Here is a 13,409-nt window from a genome sequence, read left to right as displayed (position 1 = left end):
TATAATTTATATGAATTTATTAATATGTTTTTAGTTATTACATCAGAGAAAATATACTTGCCAGTCGCTATAATTTAGGCTTTTGTCAAATTCAGATCCATTTGGCTCAAGCAATGATTGTCTGCACAGGCATATCACCCATCAATTTTATACATCATTCTTTCCCCCCCAAAGTCAGAAATCTATACCATTCATTCATATCATATCAAGTACAAGGAATAAACGTTTCCTTACTTAGATGCACAAAGTGACATCTGTGAAGCATGAGCATAATTTAGAACCAGGCATTATTGGTGAAGGAATCTATCACATCCATCTACAGATGCCAGAAGATGAGGTTACAACTCATCCTGGGGCGGGGTGGGGGGGGCAGGGGGAAGCAGTGGTTCCCAAACAAGTCCCATTTCTGCGTAGGTGAAGTACTGCAGATTGAAGGAGGGACCTATCCAACCCTCTTTGCAAGTCATTTGAAAGATGACAAGTGTAGTCCAGATTAAAGATCCTGGAGGGAGCAGAAAAGATATTTAAATATCTCTACCTATATGTGTGACTAACGCTTAGATCATTTTTATTTTTTAAAACACACTCTGGGGTGTTATTTTTTGGCAAAGTATTTCTTGAATAAGCATAACATGAATTTAACCTGACTCTGTTTGCAAGTTTCCAACCCAGTTCTCAGTGTGCCTTGGATTTATGAGATTTCTTCACTCGCTCTTTTTTCCCGAAGCATTTCCGGAAGGCAAAGGCACAGCCCTTAAAGGTGATGAAGATGACTGTCAGTACGACCGCCAGGAGGAAGCCGATCACATCCAAAGAGTAGTACTGGTACCAGGTGAGGTCATGGGCCGCAGGGCGCAGGTGTGGCGCCCCCTTGTGCCTCATCACAAACTCCACCCAGAATACAGCCAGGTCTAGAGGCTCCATGGGGCGGTCCTTGTGAAGGCGAGAGAGGTGCATGATGTTTTCCTTATAGCTGAACACACAAAGACAGTTATGTGAATGCCTGGAACACCAACAGTAGTGAACCATCCTCTCTCTATGCTTGCTTCCAGTTAGGAACGCTACCAGATTTTCCAAACTTGTCAGAGTTTCTATTGTAACCAGAAAAGCAAACACACACTAAATATTCTAGAAAGAAAGAAAGAAAGAAAGAAAGAAAGAGAGAAAAAGAGAGAGAGAGAGAGAGAGAGAGAGGGAGGGAGGGAGGAAGGAAGGAAGGAAGGAAAGGAGAAAGGAAGAAAGAAAACAGGAAGCCAAAATTATAATTTTAAATTATTTGAAACTTGCTTCCTACTTTTCTTTTCTTTTTAGTGATATCTTTGTAGGCAATTGATCATACTTTTTTCGTAACAAGAGAAAGAAATAAAGGAAAAGATCATCTCAGAAATTATTAATGATTTCCCATTCAATGAGATTGTAAACAATCTCTTGTAGCCAAAGTAAAAACCATTTTTAAGTGCCATCTCCAAGACAGTGCTATACTTTCAATTCAACTGTTGAAACATCAAACCTCCAAGTGCTAAATTTTGCATGAGGCAGTGTCTTTGCAGCCTGTTAAAGAAAAATGGATTCCTGTTTATTTTGGACTGTGTTGATAGCTGAGTCAGAATATCCAAATCCAAAATGGGTTAGATACTTCAACCCTTAGTATGGATGCACTTAAAGAGGAAAGAGAAGGAGGAGGATGAGAAGAAGGAGGAGGGTAACGAGAAGAAGAAGGCAAGGGAAAGAAAAGAGAGAAGAAAGAGAAAAGCGAGACGCTTATTCAGGAGCGGTTATGATCATTGCTGTCCTTGAATATGTCCATCATTTTATTTGGATACATTATTATAATGTACTATTAATATTTGGCCATAAATTCTGTTAAACATCTTCCCTGTATATAAATCTTCTCTTATAAAATAGATTTTCTTGGACTTTCATTCATTCATTCAATATTTATTGAGCACCTGATATGGCCTAGTTGTATAATCTGATGTTGGAAATTTTTCCACTTCTTTTTATTTTATGTAGGTCCAGTCCCAGCTTAGAGTGTTGGGAACATGGAGATTCACAATCGGAGATGGCTCAGAAATGAATAGATGAAGTTAGTTAGTAACTTAAGCTGACTGATTAGTGTTTTGTTTTGTTTTGTTTTAATGATAATGTACCAGAGAACTTCCACCAAGTCATTTTTAGGTTACAAGTAGTTGTCCATACCACTGAACGAAAGGTCAAAATTACATCACTAATATGAACCTCAAGAATGAGTTTCCAGCATATGGAAAGAAATCGGGCTTTAATTGTAGTGATACATGAGCAGCGCCACCCGATGCTGACATACTGGGCTGCCGGAAGCCAATTGGAATGATGGATAAGAACCACACCAACTGCTCTGGGAAGGTTGTTACTGGCACTGTGGGCACTTTACCCTGGGGTTGTGTAGACAATTCTTTTCATTCACAGGCATCACACACATGGGAGCACCATCATTTCTAGCACATTTTCCTTGTCCAGGCTCGGTGTCCCCCTGTGTAGTGTGTCCTCCCATCTGAACACACTCCAGTCTTTTCACATCTGTCCTCCTTCAAAATGAAGCAAGTATGGGTGAAGGCTCCTGACACTGTCATAGATACATACACACATGCATGTGCACACGCACATACATAATTGATTATTGGATGAAGTCCACTCCTGGCAGTCACTTCTTCTCATAAGGTTTTGATCAGCCTATCACTTGTAGCAATACAATAAAGTTCATGCAGAGATAATTTGATCTGGTGGCTTTTTGCCTTTTGAATTGTTTTCATAGCCACATTTGAACAAACTTGACTTTGCTTTTATTATAAGCCTTTGTCATATCACATGACACACACACACACACACACACACGCACACACACATTAATAAACCCCATGGACAAAATTTCTCACAGGTTTCAGTGCTCGGAAAAGCCTTACCTTTAAGCACCTGGTTTGTTTTTATCTTACGGACACTATGTTTCTTGTAATGGAATATTTCTCTCTTTGCAGGAACTTATAGATCAGACATCTATTATATTGACATTGTTTTTTTTTTTTTAATTGGAGTTTTAAATATACCAAGGGAAATAATATTTAAAATCACTTCTGTGTGGGCTTCCCTGGTGGCGCAGTGGTTGGGAGTCTGCCTGCCAGTGCGGGGGACGTCGGTTCGAGCCCTGGTCTGGGAGGATCCCACATGCCGCAGAGCGGCTGGGCCTGCGCGTCTGGAGCCTGTGCTCCGCAACGGGAGAGGCCGCGATGGTGAGAGGCCCGCGCGCCGCGATGAGGAGTGGCCCCTACTTGCCACAACTGGGGAGGGCCCTCGCACAGAAACGAAGACCCAACACAGCCATAAATAAATAAATAATAAAATAAGTAAACCCAAAAAGTTAAAAAAAGAAAAAAATCACTTCTGTGATAAATTCCATAGGAATTAAAGCATCTTTTTCTAAAAGGAATAATAATAGGAGAAAATATTTGCAAATGAAGCAACTGACAAAGGATTAATCTCCAAGATTTACAAGCAGCTCATGCAGCTCAATAACAAAAAAACGAACAACCCAATCCAAAAATGGGCAGAAGATCTAAATAGACATTTCTCCAAAGAAGATATACAGATGGCCTACAGACACATGAAAGAATGCTCAACATCATTAATCATTAGAGAAATGCAAATCAAAACTACAATGAGATATCATCTCACACCGGTCAGAATGGCCATCATCAAAAAATCTAGAAACAATAAATGCTGGAGAGGGTGTGGAGGAAAGGGAACACTCTTGCACTGTTGGTGGGAATGTAAATTGATACAGCCACTATGGAGAACAGTATGGAGGTTCCTTAAAAAACTACAAATAGAACTACCATACGACCCAGCAATCCCACTACTGGGCATATACCCTGAGAAAACCATAGGTCAAAAAGAGTCATGTACCAAAATGTTCATTGCAGCTCTATTTACAATAGCCAGGACATGGAAGCAACCTAAATGTCCATCGACAGATGAATGGATAAAGAAGATGTGGCACATATATACAATGGAATATTACTCAGCCATAAAAAGAAATGAAATGGAGGTATTTGTAATGAGGTGGATGGAGTTAGAGTCTGTCATACAGAGTGAAGTAAGTCAGAAAGAGAAAAACAAATACAGTATGCTAACACATATATATGGAATCTAAGGGAAAAAAAAAGAAAAAAAAAAAAAAAAAGGCCATGAAGAACCTAGTGGCAAGACGGGAATAAAGACACAGACCTACCAGAGAATGGACTTGAGGATATGGGGAGGGGGTGGGGTGAGATGGGACAGGGTAAGAGAGTGTCATGGACATATATACACTACCAAATGTAAAATAGATAGCTAGTGGGAAGCAGCCGCATAGCACAGGGAGATCAGCTCGGTGCTTTGTGACCACCTAGAAGGGTGGGATGGGGAGGGTGGGAGGGAGGGAGATGCAAGAGGGAAGAGAAATGGGAACATATTGTATATGTATAACTGATTCACTTTGTTATAAAGCAGATGCTAACACACTATTGTAAGGCGATTATACTTCAATAAAGATGTTTGAAAAAAAAAAAATAATAATAATAATAATAATAATAACCCCAAATCATCTTACTTATAGATTAGATCTTGATGTATTTGTTTTCACATCTGAATGTTTATTGTGAAGCGATGGCCAGAATATAAGTAGTATTCCTTGGTAGCTTCTCTCTTACCTTTTGTCACTGATGACGGTTTTCAGGGCATTTTCTAAATCTTCTGAACTCATTTCCAGGATGTTCAAGGTTACTCCGGCTCCCCGGGTCTCCATGCGCTTCGCATTGTCCATCTGATCACCAAACAAGGGCATCATCACCATGGGAACACCATTACATATTCCTTCATAGACACCATGGGAGCCGGAATGTGTGATAAAGGCCCGAGTCTTTGGGTGACCTGAGAAGCAAAACAGGGAGGGATGCCAGCAGTCAAGCCACTGAGTTTCACAATCTGACATCGTCTAGGTTCTGAAAGCACTCTCAGGACCCAGTGCCACCCACACGTGGCCCTTGCAGAAACGTGCAGAAGAAAATGTGTGTTGAGACGTCCTACCGGGTAAAAAGCAACGTAAGATACATTGGCCATAATATTTTCCAGCTAAACAATTCTTTTGAATAGCCCTGCCTGAGCCACTTCCTTAATTTAACCTTGGTTTGACCTACACATCAAATCCTCCCCACGTACCAAGCAGATCATTTTGGGGCAGCCACTTGACAAGTTTTGTATTCTTTGCAAGATTCGGTGGTGGAGTCCCAGTGTACCGCCACAGGACCTTGCAGAAGCAAAAACAAAAAAACAAAAAACAAATAAAACAAAGTTTAGGAATATAATATGATTTTTAAAACAAAGCAAGACATCTGCTATAGTAGCTAGAAAGTGGAGTCTCCAAATGAATATAACCTTGGCAAGGGTGGGAGGTATAGTGAGTAAGAAGGCTTCTGGGGATGGGTAACATTCTGTGTCTTGTTCCAGAGGCTTGATTCCACGGGTATGTTCACTTTGTGAACTTGTGAACATTCATCAAGCTGTACATTTACGATTTTTGCACTTCTCTGCCCTTCAAGGGAAAGTTTACGGGGCTTCCCTGGTGGCGCAGTGGTTGAGAATCTGCCTGCCAATGCAGGGGACACGGGTTCGAGCCCTGGTCTGGGAGGATCCCACATGCCGCGGAGCAACTAGGCCCGTGAGCCACAGTTACTGAGCCTGCGCGTCTGGAGCCTGTGCTCCGCAACAAGAGAGGCCGCGATAATGAGAGGCCCGCGCACCACGATGAAGAGTGGCCCCCACTTGCCGCAACTAGAGAAAGCCCTCGCACAGAAACGAAGACCCAACACAGCCATAAATAAATAAATAAATAAATAAAAATTGTATAACAAAAAAAAAACAAACAGATTTATTAAAAAAAAAAAAGGGAAAGTTTACTTAACAAAATGAGTGGGCATAGAACTATTAAAGCAGAAATATAAGAAACAAATCCAGGGTTCTAAGCAACAGCTTTTTGGAGAAATATTCTCATGCAATATGAAGAAACACTATCCTGCCCATTTTATTTTTAAAAATAAATTCTAATATACTTTTGAGTCACTTAGAGAGAAAGAGAACTCCTCGTGAAGTGGATCATGTTTTAACAGAGTAGTTGAGAGTGAAATTGCAAAAAAAGAACAACTTTGGATTAATAATTGGGAAGTGGCAGGGAAACCCAAGCCTAAAGCCCAACTCATAGAATTAATTTAGGTACTGAAAGCCTGGGGTTAGAACTCTTGTGAAGACAGATAAAAAGAAATCGTGTAGAATCTTCTTACTGTCTGAGGTATTTTGCCCAAAGCATCAGCAATTTCTGTAGCTTTCTGCTCCGGAATCTCTGAGACCATTGAGCCCAAGGAGAAGACCACAATTCCATGTTCTCCAGAAGCATTTACATAGGCTTCAAATTCCTAGGACCAGAAGAGAAATTTCCAGTTAAATTTTTTTCTCATATTCTTTGGCGAAAGCATACATTCAGCTATGAATCAGGTATCTTCCTCTTAAGAATGTGATTAAAGGAGTGTGTGTGTGTGTGTGTGTGTGTGTGTGTGTGTGTGTGTGTGTGATAGAGACACAAAGCATTAGTGTGTATTAGAGCATCCCTCCCTCCCTAACTGCCTTCCATCCCACAGGAGGAAGGCTTCCTGCTTACAGAGTTATCACTTGGGTTCTTCTCTGAGATACAGAATCCAGGTAATGTGCCAAGTTTCCAAAAGAGAAGTGATCAGAGGTAAGACCGGATCCACTTCCCCAGGGCTTCAGGCAGCTGGGAAAGTCTGGGAGGAAAGCAGGCCTTTAGGGGTGGGCGGGGCTGAAGGAGAGAGTTGAAGACAACAGGGAGGAGGGAGGAGAGGGGAAGGGGCATCCTGGAGAGAGGAGAGAGCCTTTCAGCAGATTCTGTGGAAGGAAACATTGGAGGAGAGGAACCCTGTCCAAAGTGGATTTCGGAAAGCTTTCTATGGACATTAAAGCTCCTGTATTGCCTAAGAAAATCTACAGTAAAGATCTGTATTACTTTTCAAGGTTTCTAGAATATTCTTTTATGTTGAAAGAATGAATGGAGTCAAAGCAGAAAGCTACAGACAGCATTAAGGATTAGACTCAGGATTAAGGAAAAAGCCTCAAATAGCAAAAACATCCTTTCACAGCTTCCCTGCAGCCTATGGCAGTTTCCCATATGGCAGCCAAACACACCTGGATGATTAAAGATCATATTCAGGTCAACTCAGTGGTGAAATTCAACCAGTCAACCATGCATTTTTCCACCTTTCCTGGAGAGGAGTTTCTAAAGAGTTTAAGTCAACTTGCCTGCTTTAGCAAGAAGAGTATACAGAAGTTTATTTGAATCTTTCTTTGCTGGTTCCTTAATGTACTGTAAAAAGTAAACTAGGTATGAAAAATACAAAATAGGGGACAGAAACTCTTGCCAAGTGTGTCCCAGCGATCTGAGCCCCTTCTGTGGAGTTCAGAGAAGGTCAAGGGCATGTGAGTAAACCCTGACTACCAAAGCCACTGGTGGGAAGGAGAAACAGGCAGAATCTTCACCCACCCAGCATATGACCCTCACAGAGTGCTCATGTCCTGTTCCAGAAGCTGATTCCTTGTATCACTATGTCCATCATTGTCATCCAAGGAAGGCTGCAAATGTAAGGCTGCTGCATTGTCTCAGGAGGCATCCAACAAGGATCATCCGCAGGCATTATGGCCTTGGCTATTTAAGGACAAAGCTCAAGATGAGGCAATGGGACTTTCTGAAGAAACTTCTGGGCCAGATGACACAAGGAATAAGGAATGAAGAACAGAGAGAGAGCTACATGCGAAGCCCTCTGCAGATTACACCAGCTTGTTGTCCTCTGCATGTGAGACAGCATCATTCAAAAACTGGGGGCTGGGCTTCCCTGGTGGCGCAGTGGTTGAGAATCTGCCTGCTAATGCAGGGGACACGGGTTCGAGCCCTGGTCTGGGAAGATCCCACATGCCGCAGAGCAACTGGGCCCGTGAGCCACAATTACTGAGCCTGCGCGTCTGGAGCCTGTGCTCCGCAACAAGAGAGGCCGCGATAGTGAGAGGCCTGCGCACCGCAATGAAGAGTGGCCCCCGCTTGCCGCAACTAGAGGAAGCCCTCGCACAGAAACGAAGACCCAACACAGCCAAAAAAATAAATAAATTAATTAATAATAATTAAAGGTGCTAATAATTTTTTAAAAAACCTAAAACTGGGGGCTGAATTGATTCAAAGTCCTCCCTTTGCCAACGGTGTCCTATTGCCATTAAGTCGACTTTTTTTAATCAAGGAATAATGTTTTTCTCTTTGGCCGCGCTGTGCGGCTTATGGGAACTTAGTTCCCCAACCAGGGATTGAACCTGGGCCCTCGGCAGTGAAAGTACAGAGTCCTAACCACTGGACAACCAGGGAATTCCCAAGGAGTAATTTGTTAATCAAGTGAGTTTTGGTGTATTTGAATTGTACACCGTGATTGATTTTCCAGTTAACAATGAATCTTACAACCACTAGAACACGAGCAATCTGTGGTTCCCTTGAATAAAGCAGGATTTTAGAAAATGTCTGTGTGTATGGGGTGAGAATCAGAGGTGGCAGGGATCCCAACTAGTAAATACAGATTCTAGTTTACGACCTGGCAAAGGCCCTTCCCTAAAGTAATAAGGAATAGACTTAGAGATGGATGTCAAACAAAAGCTCTGAAAGGATGCAACAAAATGATTCAATCAGAAGAACAGCAGCATTAGCCAGTGTTGAAACAAGAACCTGGAGATGAGTGGTGGGTGTGTTTCAGGAAGAGAGGAAGGAAGCTCCTAGATTCAGCCCTCCACAATAATCTTAGCTCAGCCTGATCTGTTCCCAAACTTCAGAGCCAACGCCAGAGTGCTCCAGGCTTCAGGAGATACATGCACACACACCTGCATGCGCACACATGCAGGGGCACACACATACACAGTGGGAATCCACTTAAAGGAAATAGAGCAAGGCATAAGTAGGGCAATTTTCCCCCAACTGTCGGTTATTAATGATCTAATTAACTCTCTGAGAGTCTCCGGATGGTTTTGTACGTCTCCAAAGAGTGCCAAGGGCATTAGTGAGACTGTGTGACGTGGTTGGCTTTGCCCAGAACTGCGGGGTTTCCTGGGACTTTCAGTGTTAAAACCAGAGCAGTCCTGGACAAACCACGATGCTGGCTACCCTGGATGTGAGCTAGGAGACTTCGTACGGGGCTCAGCACACATGATTTTCAGAGATGGCTGCCAAGCTTGATTCCAAGCATGCCGGTAAAGCCACTGACCAGCCCTACTGCCAGGCCATCCCACTGTCTAGTCTGCCCCCACCAGCCTCAGGCCCTGTTCTAGGCCCCTGGCTCCCGGCAGCCCTGTCTTAGCCTTTCCCATTGGGCTCATCTGAAAGGTCAGGGAGCTGGTATCATCCTCCCCGCTGACCACGCTGAATTCCCTAAATTTCCTAGGACCTCCTCTCCTTCATGAAACCCACTCTTACTTTAACCTTGTCTAGAAAGGGCCAGTGTCCCCTCCTTCCATACCCTTCCACAGCCACTCAGCCACCGCAGGATGTGATTAACACAAAAGGAACGCACAGGGCCATAAACACCCAAAGTTAGGTAATATCACTTGGCTGGAGTTTAAATGCCATGAAAGTCCATTTACAGATCACAGAAGGGCACATGGCCAGTGTCAATTCTGGGCCAGTACGGGATTCAGTAATGGTGAGGTCTACCCCCTACTTGGCAAAACTTCCCCTAAACCTTGCCCCGATTTCACAGTCTCTGGAATGGCCAAAGAGCAAAAACATGTGTTGACTGAAATAAACCTCGACCCCCCACCTCTTATCCCATTCCAGAAAAATAAGGCTCCCCGAAGCGAAAATACTTGCCTACTCCAAGGAGGCTTTTAATATAAAAACCCTGACTTTTGCTGCAAGTTTAGTATTTTTAGTTCCAGGCTTTTATTAGATTTTTCCTTCCCAAATGCCTTTTGTTTTGCAAGAAGCCTCGTTAAACCCTTAGTATGTTGGAAACATGTCGCTTTATCATTATACACTCAGAGCCACTTACAAACATTGCAGGCTTCCCTGGTCAGCACTCTTTCTTTTCCTCGTCATCTTCAAGTATGTTCTCACCCATCTTCTGTTTGGCTATTTTCCTCACAACTAATGTGGATGTATGGATATCGTCTCTGTATCTCTACATGTCTACAAAGATGGTCTCTCACCCTGAGAGGGGACTGACATCTTGGAATTCTTGAGTTTCATGCCTTTGCTCTTGACACTGTTCTACCATCTTTATTCTTTCAGACATCCCAAAGGTATGCCCAGCACCAGGCTGTGCTTTCTCTATGGACTCTCATTACCAAATAAAGATTTTATCTTTATTCCTGAAAAGTTCTGGACATTTACCAGTAGCATTGGGAGTAGGATGGTCCCCACTAGAGGGAGGGAAGTGCAGAGTAACATTCTTTAATTAATAAAAAGAAAAAAAGATAACAGCAACGTGACAAACCAGCAAAAATCAAGAAACGGGGAGATGAAAAAGCAAAATAAAAATAAACTGGAAGAATTATAATCAAATCTATCAATTGTTAAGTACAAACAGGCAAAATTCAACTATTAAAGGAATCTGCCTGCCTGACTAGGTTAAGAATATCGGCTCCACCTTGTTTAAAGAGAAAGACGGTTGAAGATATGGAGTAGTAAAGAGGCACTAGAGAAGTGTAAACAAAAATAATGCAGGAATGGTGATATTAATATCCAAAAAAGTGGAATTTCAAATTAAAAGCATTTAAAATAGGACAAGGAGAGCTACTATTTGGTACAACTTACAGAGACATTCTCACACCTAAGCTTATTTGCACCAAACAAGGCCGCAACCAACACATACTCAATACAATTCACCACTTAGACAAATTTACAGGGGAAAAAATATATCAATAAATGATATAAAAATATGATATCAAGAAAGGTAGTTAAAAAAAAAAAAGAAAGGTAGTTGATAAAGTTCTGCAGCCTCTCCCATTAAACATCCAAAATAAAGAAGGAAATCATTTAAATAAATAAAGACTGTTTGCCAAAATCAATGGCAAACTTAACGCAAAGCAATGAAATGAAAATCTCACTTGGATGTGCTGGCTAGCTTTCTTTCCTTTGACCTGAATACACCCATTGGTTTGATGATATTTCACTCCTTCCTTTTCCTCTGTCTGAAAGAGAATCATTAATGGCTTTCTATACTCTTAGGTTTTCTCATCTTGCTTTCAGAAAATCAACACCACCTCCTTCTTTCTTCACCAGACCACCCCATCAAGACACAAATGTGTCCAACGGGCCATTTCTCAGAATCTTATTGCCATAGGACCTTTGAGGGATTATCAGATCTCTCTCCACGTCACAGGGCCAGAATCAGAGCCCCATTCTGGAGACTCTGTCTTGCAGCAGTGAGGTGAAGGCATCCACCTGACACTTGATTTCTCCTGGTTTTCTTCCCGCCGCCCAGAGTTTCTCCTGGCTGTGACAATTACATGATCATTTAAAATATGAATCATGTTGGGGCACACTGGAAATAAGATTCATCGCTCTCCAAGGGTGATGATAGCCCCTTAGTAGGAGCCAGACTCAGCACCTGGAACGTGCCTGGGCTACCAGCAGATCCTCAACCAATACTTGAAAAATAAATGAATGCACCCCCACTGAAATGTCATCTTCTTGAAGAATCCTTCCCAAACCCCTTTTTGAAGGAGCCTCTCCTGCTATTCTGTATCTCCTCTGTTGAGATTTGGAAGAGGATGTGAATGCTACTTTTCTGCATACTTCCAACGGTGTAGGGGAAAAAAATTAACATATAAGCATTTAAGAGAGATGCATGAACTTTCTGCCCATTGTCAGAACCTGGCTATCTGGTGATTTGCTTAGTAGAGGAAACGGAACTGCAGGATTCAGCCTATCTAGAAATGGACCTTTAGTCAGAAACATAAAGGCAATTTTCCCTGCTGGGATCTATAGATATCAAAAAATTATTTCAGCAATCTTGACTCTTGTGAGCCTGACCCAGTCACGGGCAAAGGGCATGCAGCACAATTTTGTTCTCTGCAAGGAACCCTGAACCCAGCATGCTGTGTTTATGGCATTTAACCAGTGTTGCATCTAATTGATTATTATCTGCTGGGGCACACAGAATAAAGTGGCCAAAATACACTTTCCTGAAGTATCTGATAAAAGAAATAACCCAGAAGATGATGCCAAAGACAGCTATAAATTACAACTCAGACCTAGGAGACTGGTGAGATAGAAATCAACGAGCGAGGACATTTGAGACTATCTCAGCATGCTCATTCAGCACCTGTGGCAAGCTCATCGACCCAAAGCACTTGCTAGACTACAGGCATCTAAAGTTCCCACTCAAATACACACCTGAGATAGTGGCTTTTTGCTAGCGCAGTTGATCCCACCAATAAAAACTGTATTGGGCATGATGGGCCTTGGGTAATTATTTACAAAGTCACTTCTGAGGAGCCAGATAGATGCATAGCTCATAAGGTCCTGGAGAGTCACGTCTTTCTGAAGCACTTCCGAGGCAAGTGGTGCATACGGGGAGTAAACCATGCTGCACAGAAAGTTCTCTGACAAGGCAATGAGAATGTTCTTCACCCGCTGCAGGAAGGTCATGCGATCTGAGTTAAAGGACAGAGACCTGGGCACATAGGATGGTGGGTTGGGGCACTGGGTACCCTGAAAGTCCAGGCTGCACGGCATTCCATTCAAAAAGTACACAGCAGGCACAGCCAGGTACTGGGCCACGATGGGGCCACAGGGAAGGAAAGGGTCTGTCAATACAGCATCAAAGCTGCCTTCTGCCAGGGAGGACATCAGCTCCTTGTTGTGCAGTAAATGGGAGCAGGCGGAAAAAAGTAGAGCCGAGTCATCTTTGATTTTCTTGTATATTTTGACCACGCGCTGCAGAAAAGGATCGTTCTCAAAAACACTACGCCCAAGGTTTATAAAAGCCACTTCCAAGTCCTCCCTTCGGAATGGCACAGGATACCTCTTCAAGGTGTAAAATGCCCCTTCTTTAATGTACATGGAGGCATCGGATGCGAGGACCACTATGTCATGTCCCCTGTGCTGCAGCTGCTGGATGGCCCCGACCAAACTCAGCCAGTGGCTGCCGTCTATGGGGACCACCAACAGCTTCCCACCCTGCGTCAGGGCAGGGCCGAGCGTGCACAGCAGCAGGCCCAGGATGAGTGAACGTGGACCCTGGGACCCTGCTGTCATGGTGCCCCTGCCGTTGCTACCAAGACTGTCACCTGCCGGAGGTCTG

At 43.0% G+C, this 13,409-nt stretch overlaps 1 protein-coding gene across 1 annotated transcript; it reads right to left on the bottom strand.

Annotated features, from left to right (window-relative positions):
* On the bottom strand, positions 1-13,409 carry LOC103011957 (UDP-glucuronosyltransferase 1A1). The gene is made up of 5 exons (XM_007184751.2): positions 12,500-13,409; positions 6,348-6,479; positions 5,230-5,317; positions 4,722-4,941; positions 1-973 (listed from the first exon to the last, which is right to left on the bottom strand). The coding sequence occupies exons 1-5, from the start codon at positions 13,361-13,363 to the stop codon at positions 676-678; spliced, it is 1,602 nt and encodes a 533-aa protein (XP_007184813.2). The 5' UTR covers positions 13,364-13,409; the 3' UTR covers positions 1-675.

The sequence above is a fragment of the Balaenoptera acutorostrata genome, chromosome 8, assembly GCF_949987535.1.
Source record: "Balaenoptera acutorostrata chromosome 8, mBalAcu1.1, whole genome shotgun sequence".
In the NCBI taxonomy this organism is placed as follows: Eukaryota; Metazoa; Chordata; class Mammalia; order Artiodactyla; family Balaenopteridae; genus Balaenoptera; species Balaenoptera acutorostrata.
The sequence above is the reverse complement of the archived record's forward strand: the minus strand, read 5'-3'. Positions and strand labels throughout refer to the sequence as shown.

Bases quoted from the DNA above. Each gene is read 5' to 3' on its own strand.
- LOC103011957 (XM_007184751.2), bottom strand. From the start codon at position 13,363: ATGACAGCAGGGTCCCAGGGTCCACGTTCACTCATCCTGGGCCTGCTG. The intron at 5,318-6,347 runs GTAAGAAGATTC...TGCTTCTGCAAG, and splicing joins TGGGCAAAATACCTCAGACA to GTCCTGTGGCGGTACACTGG. The intron at 4,942-5,229 runs GTACGTGGGGAG...TTTGCTTCTCAG, and splicing joins GCCCCAAAATGATCTGCTTG to GTCACCCAAAGACTCGGGCC.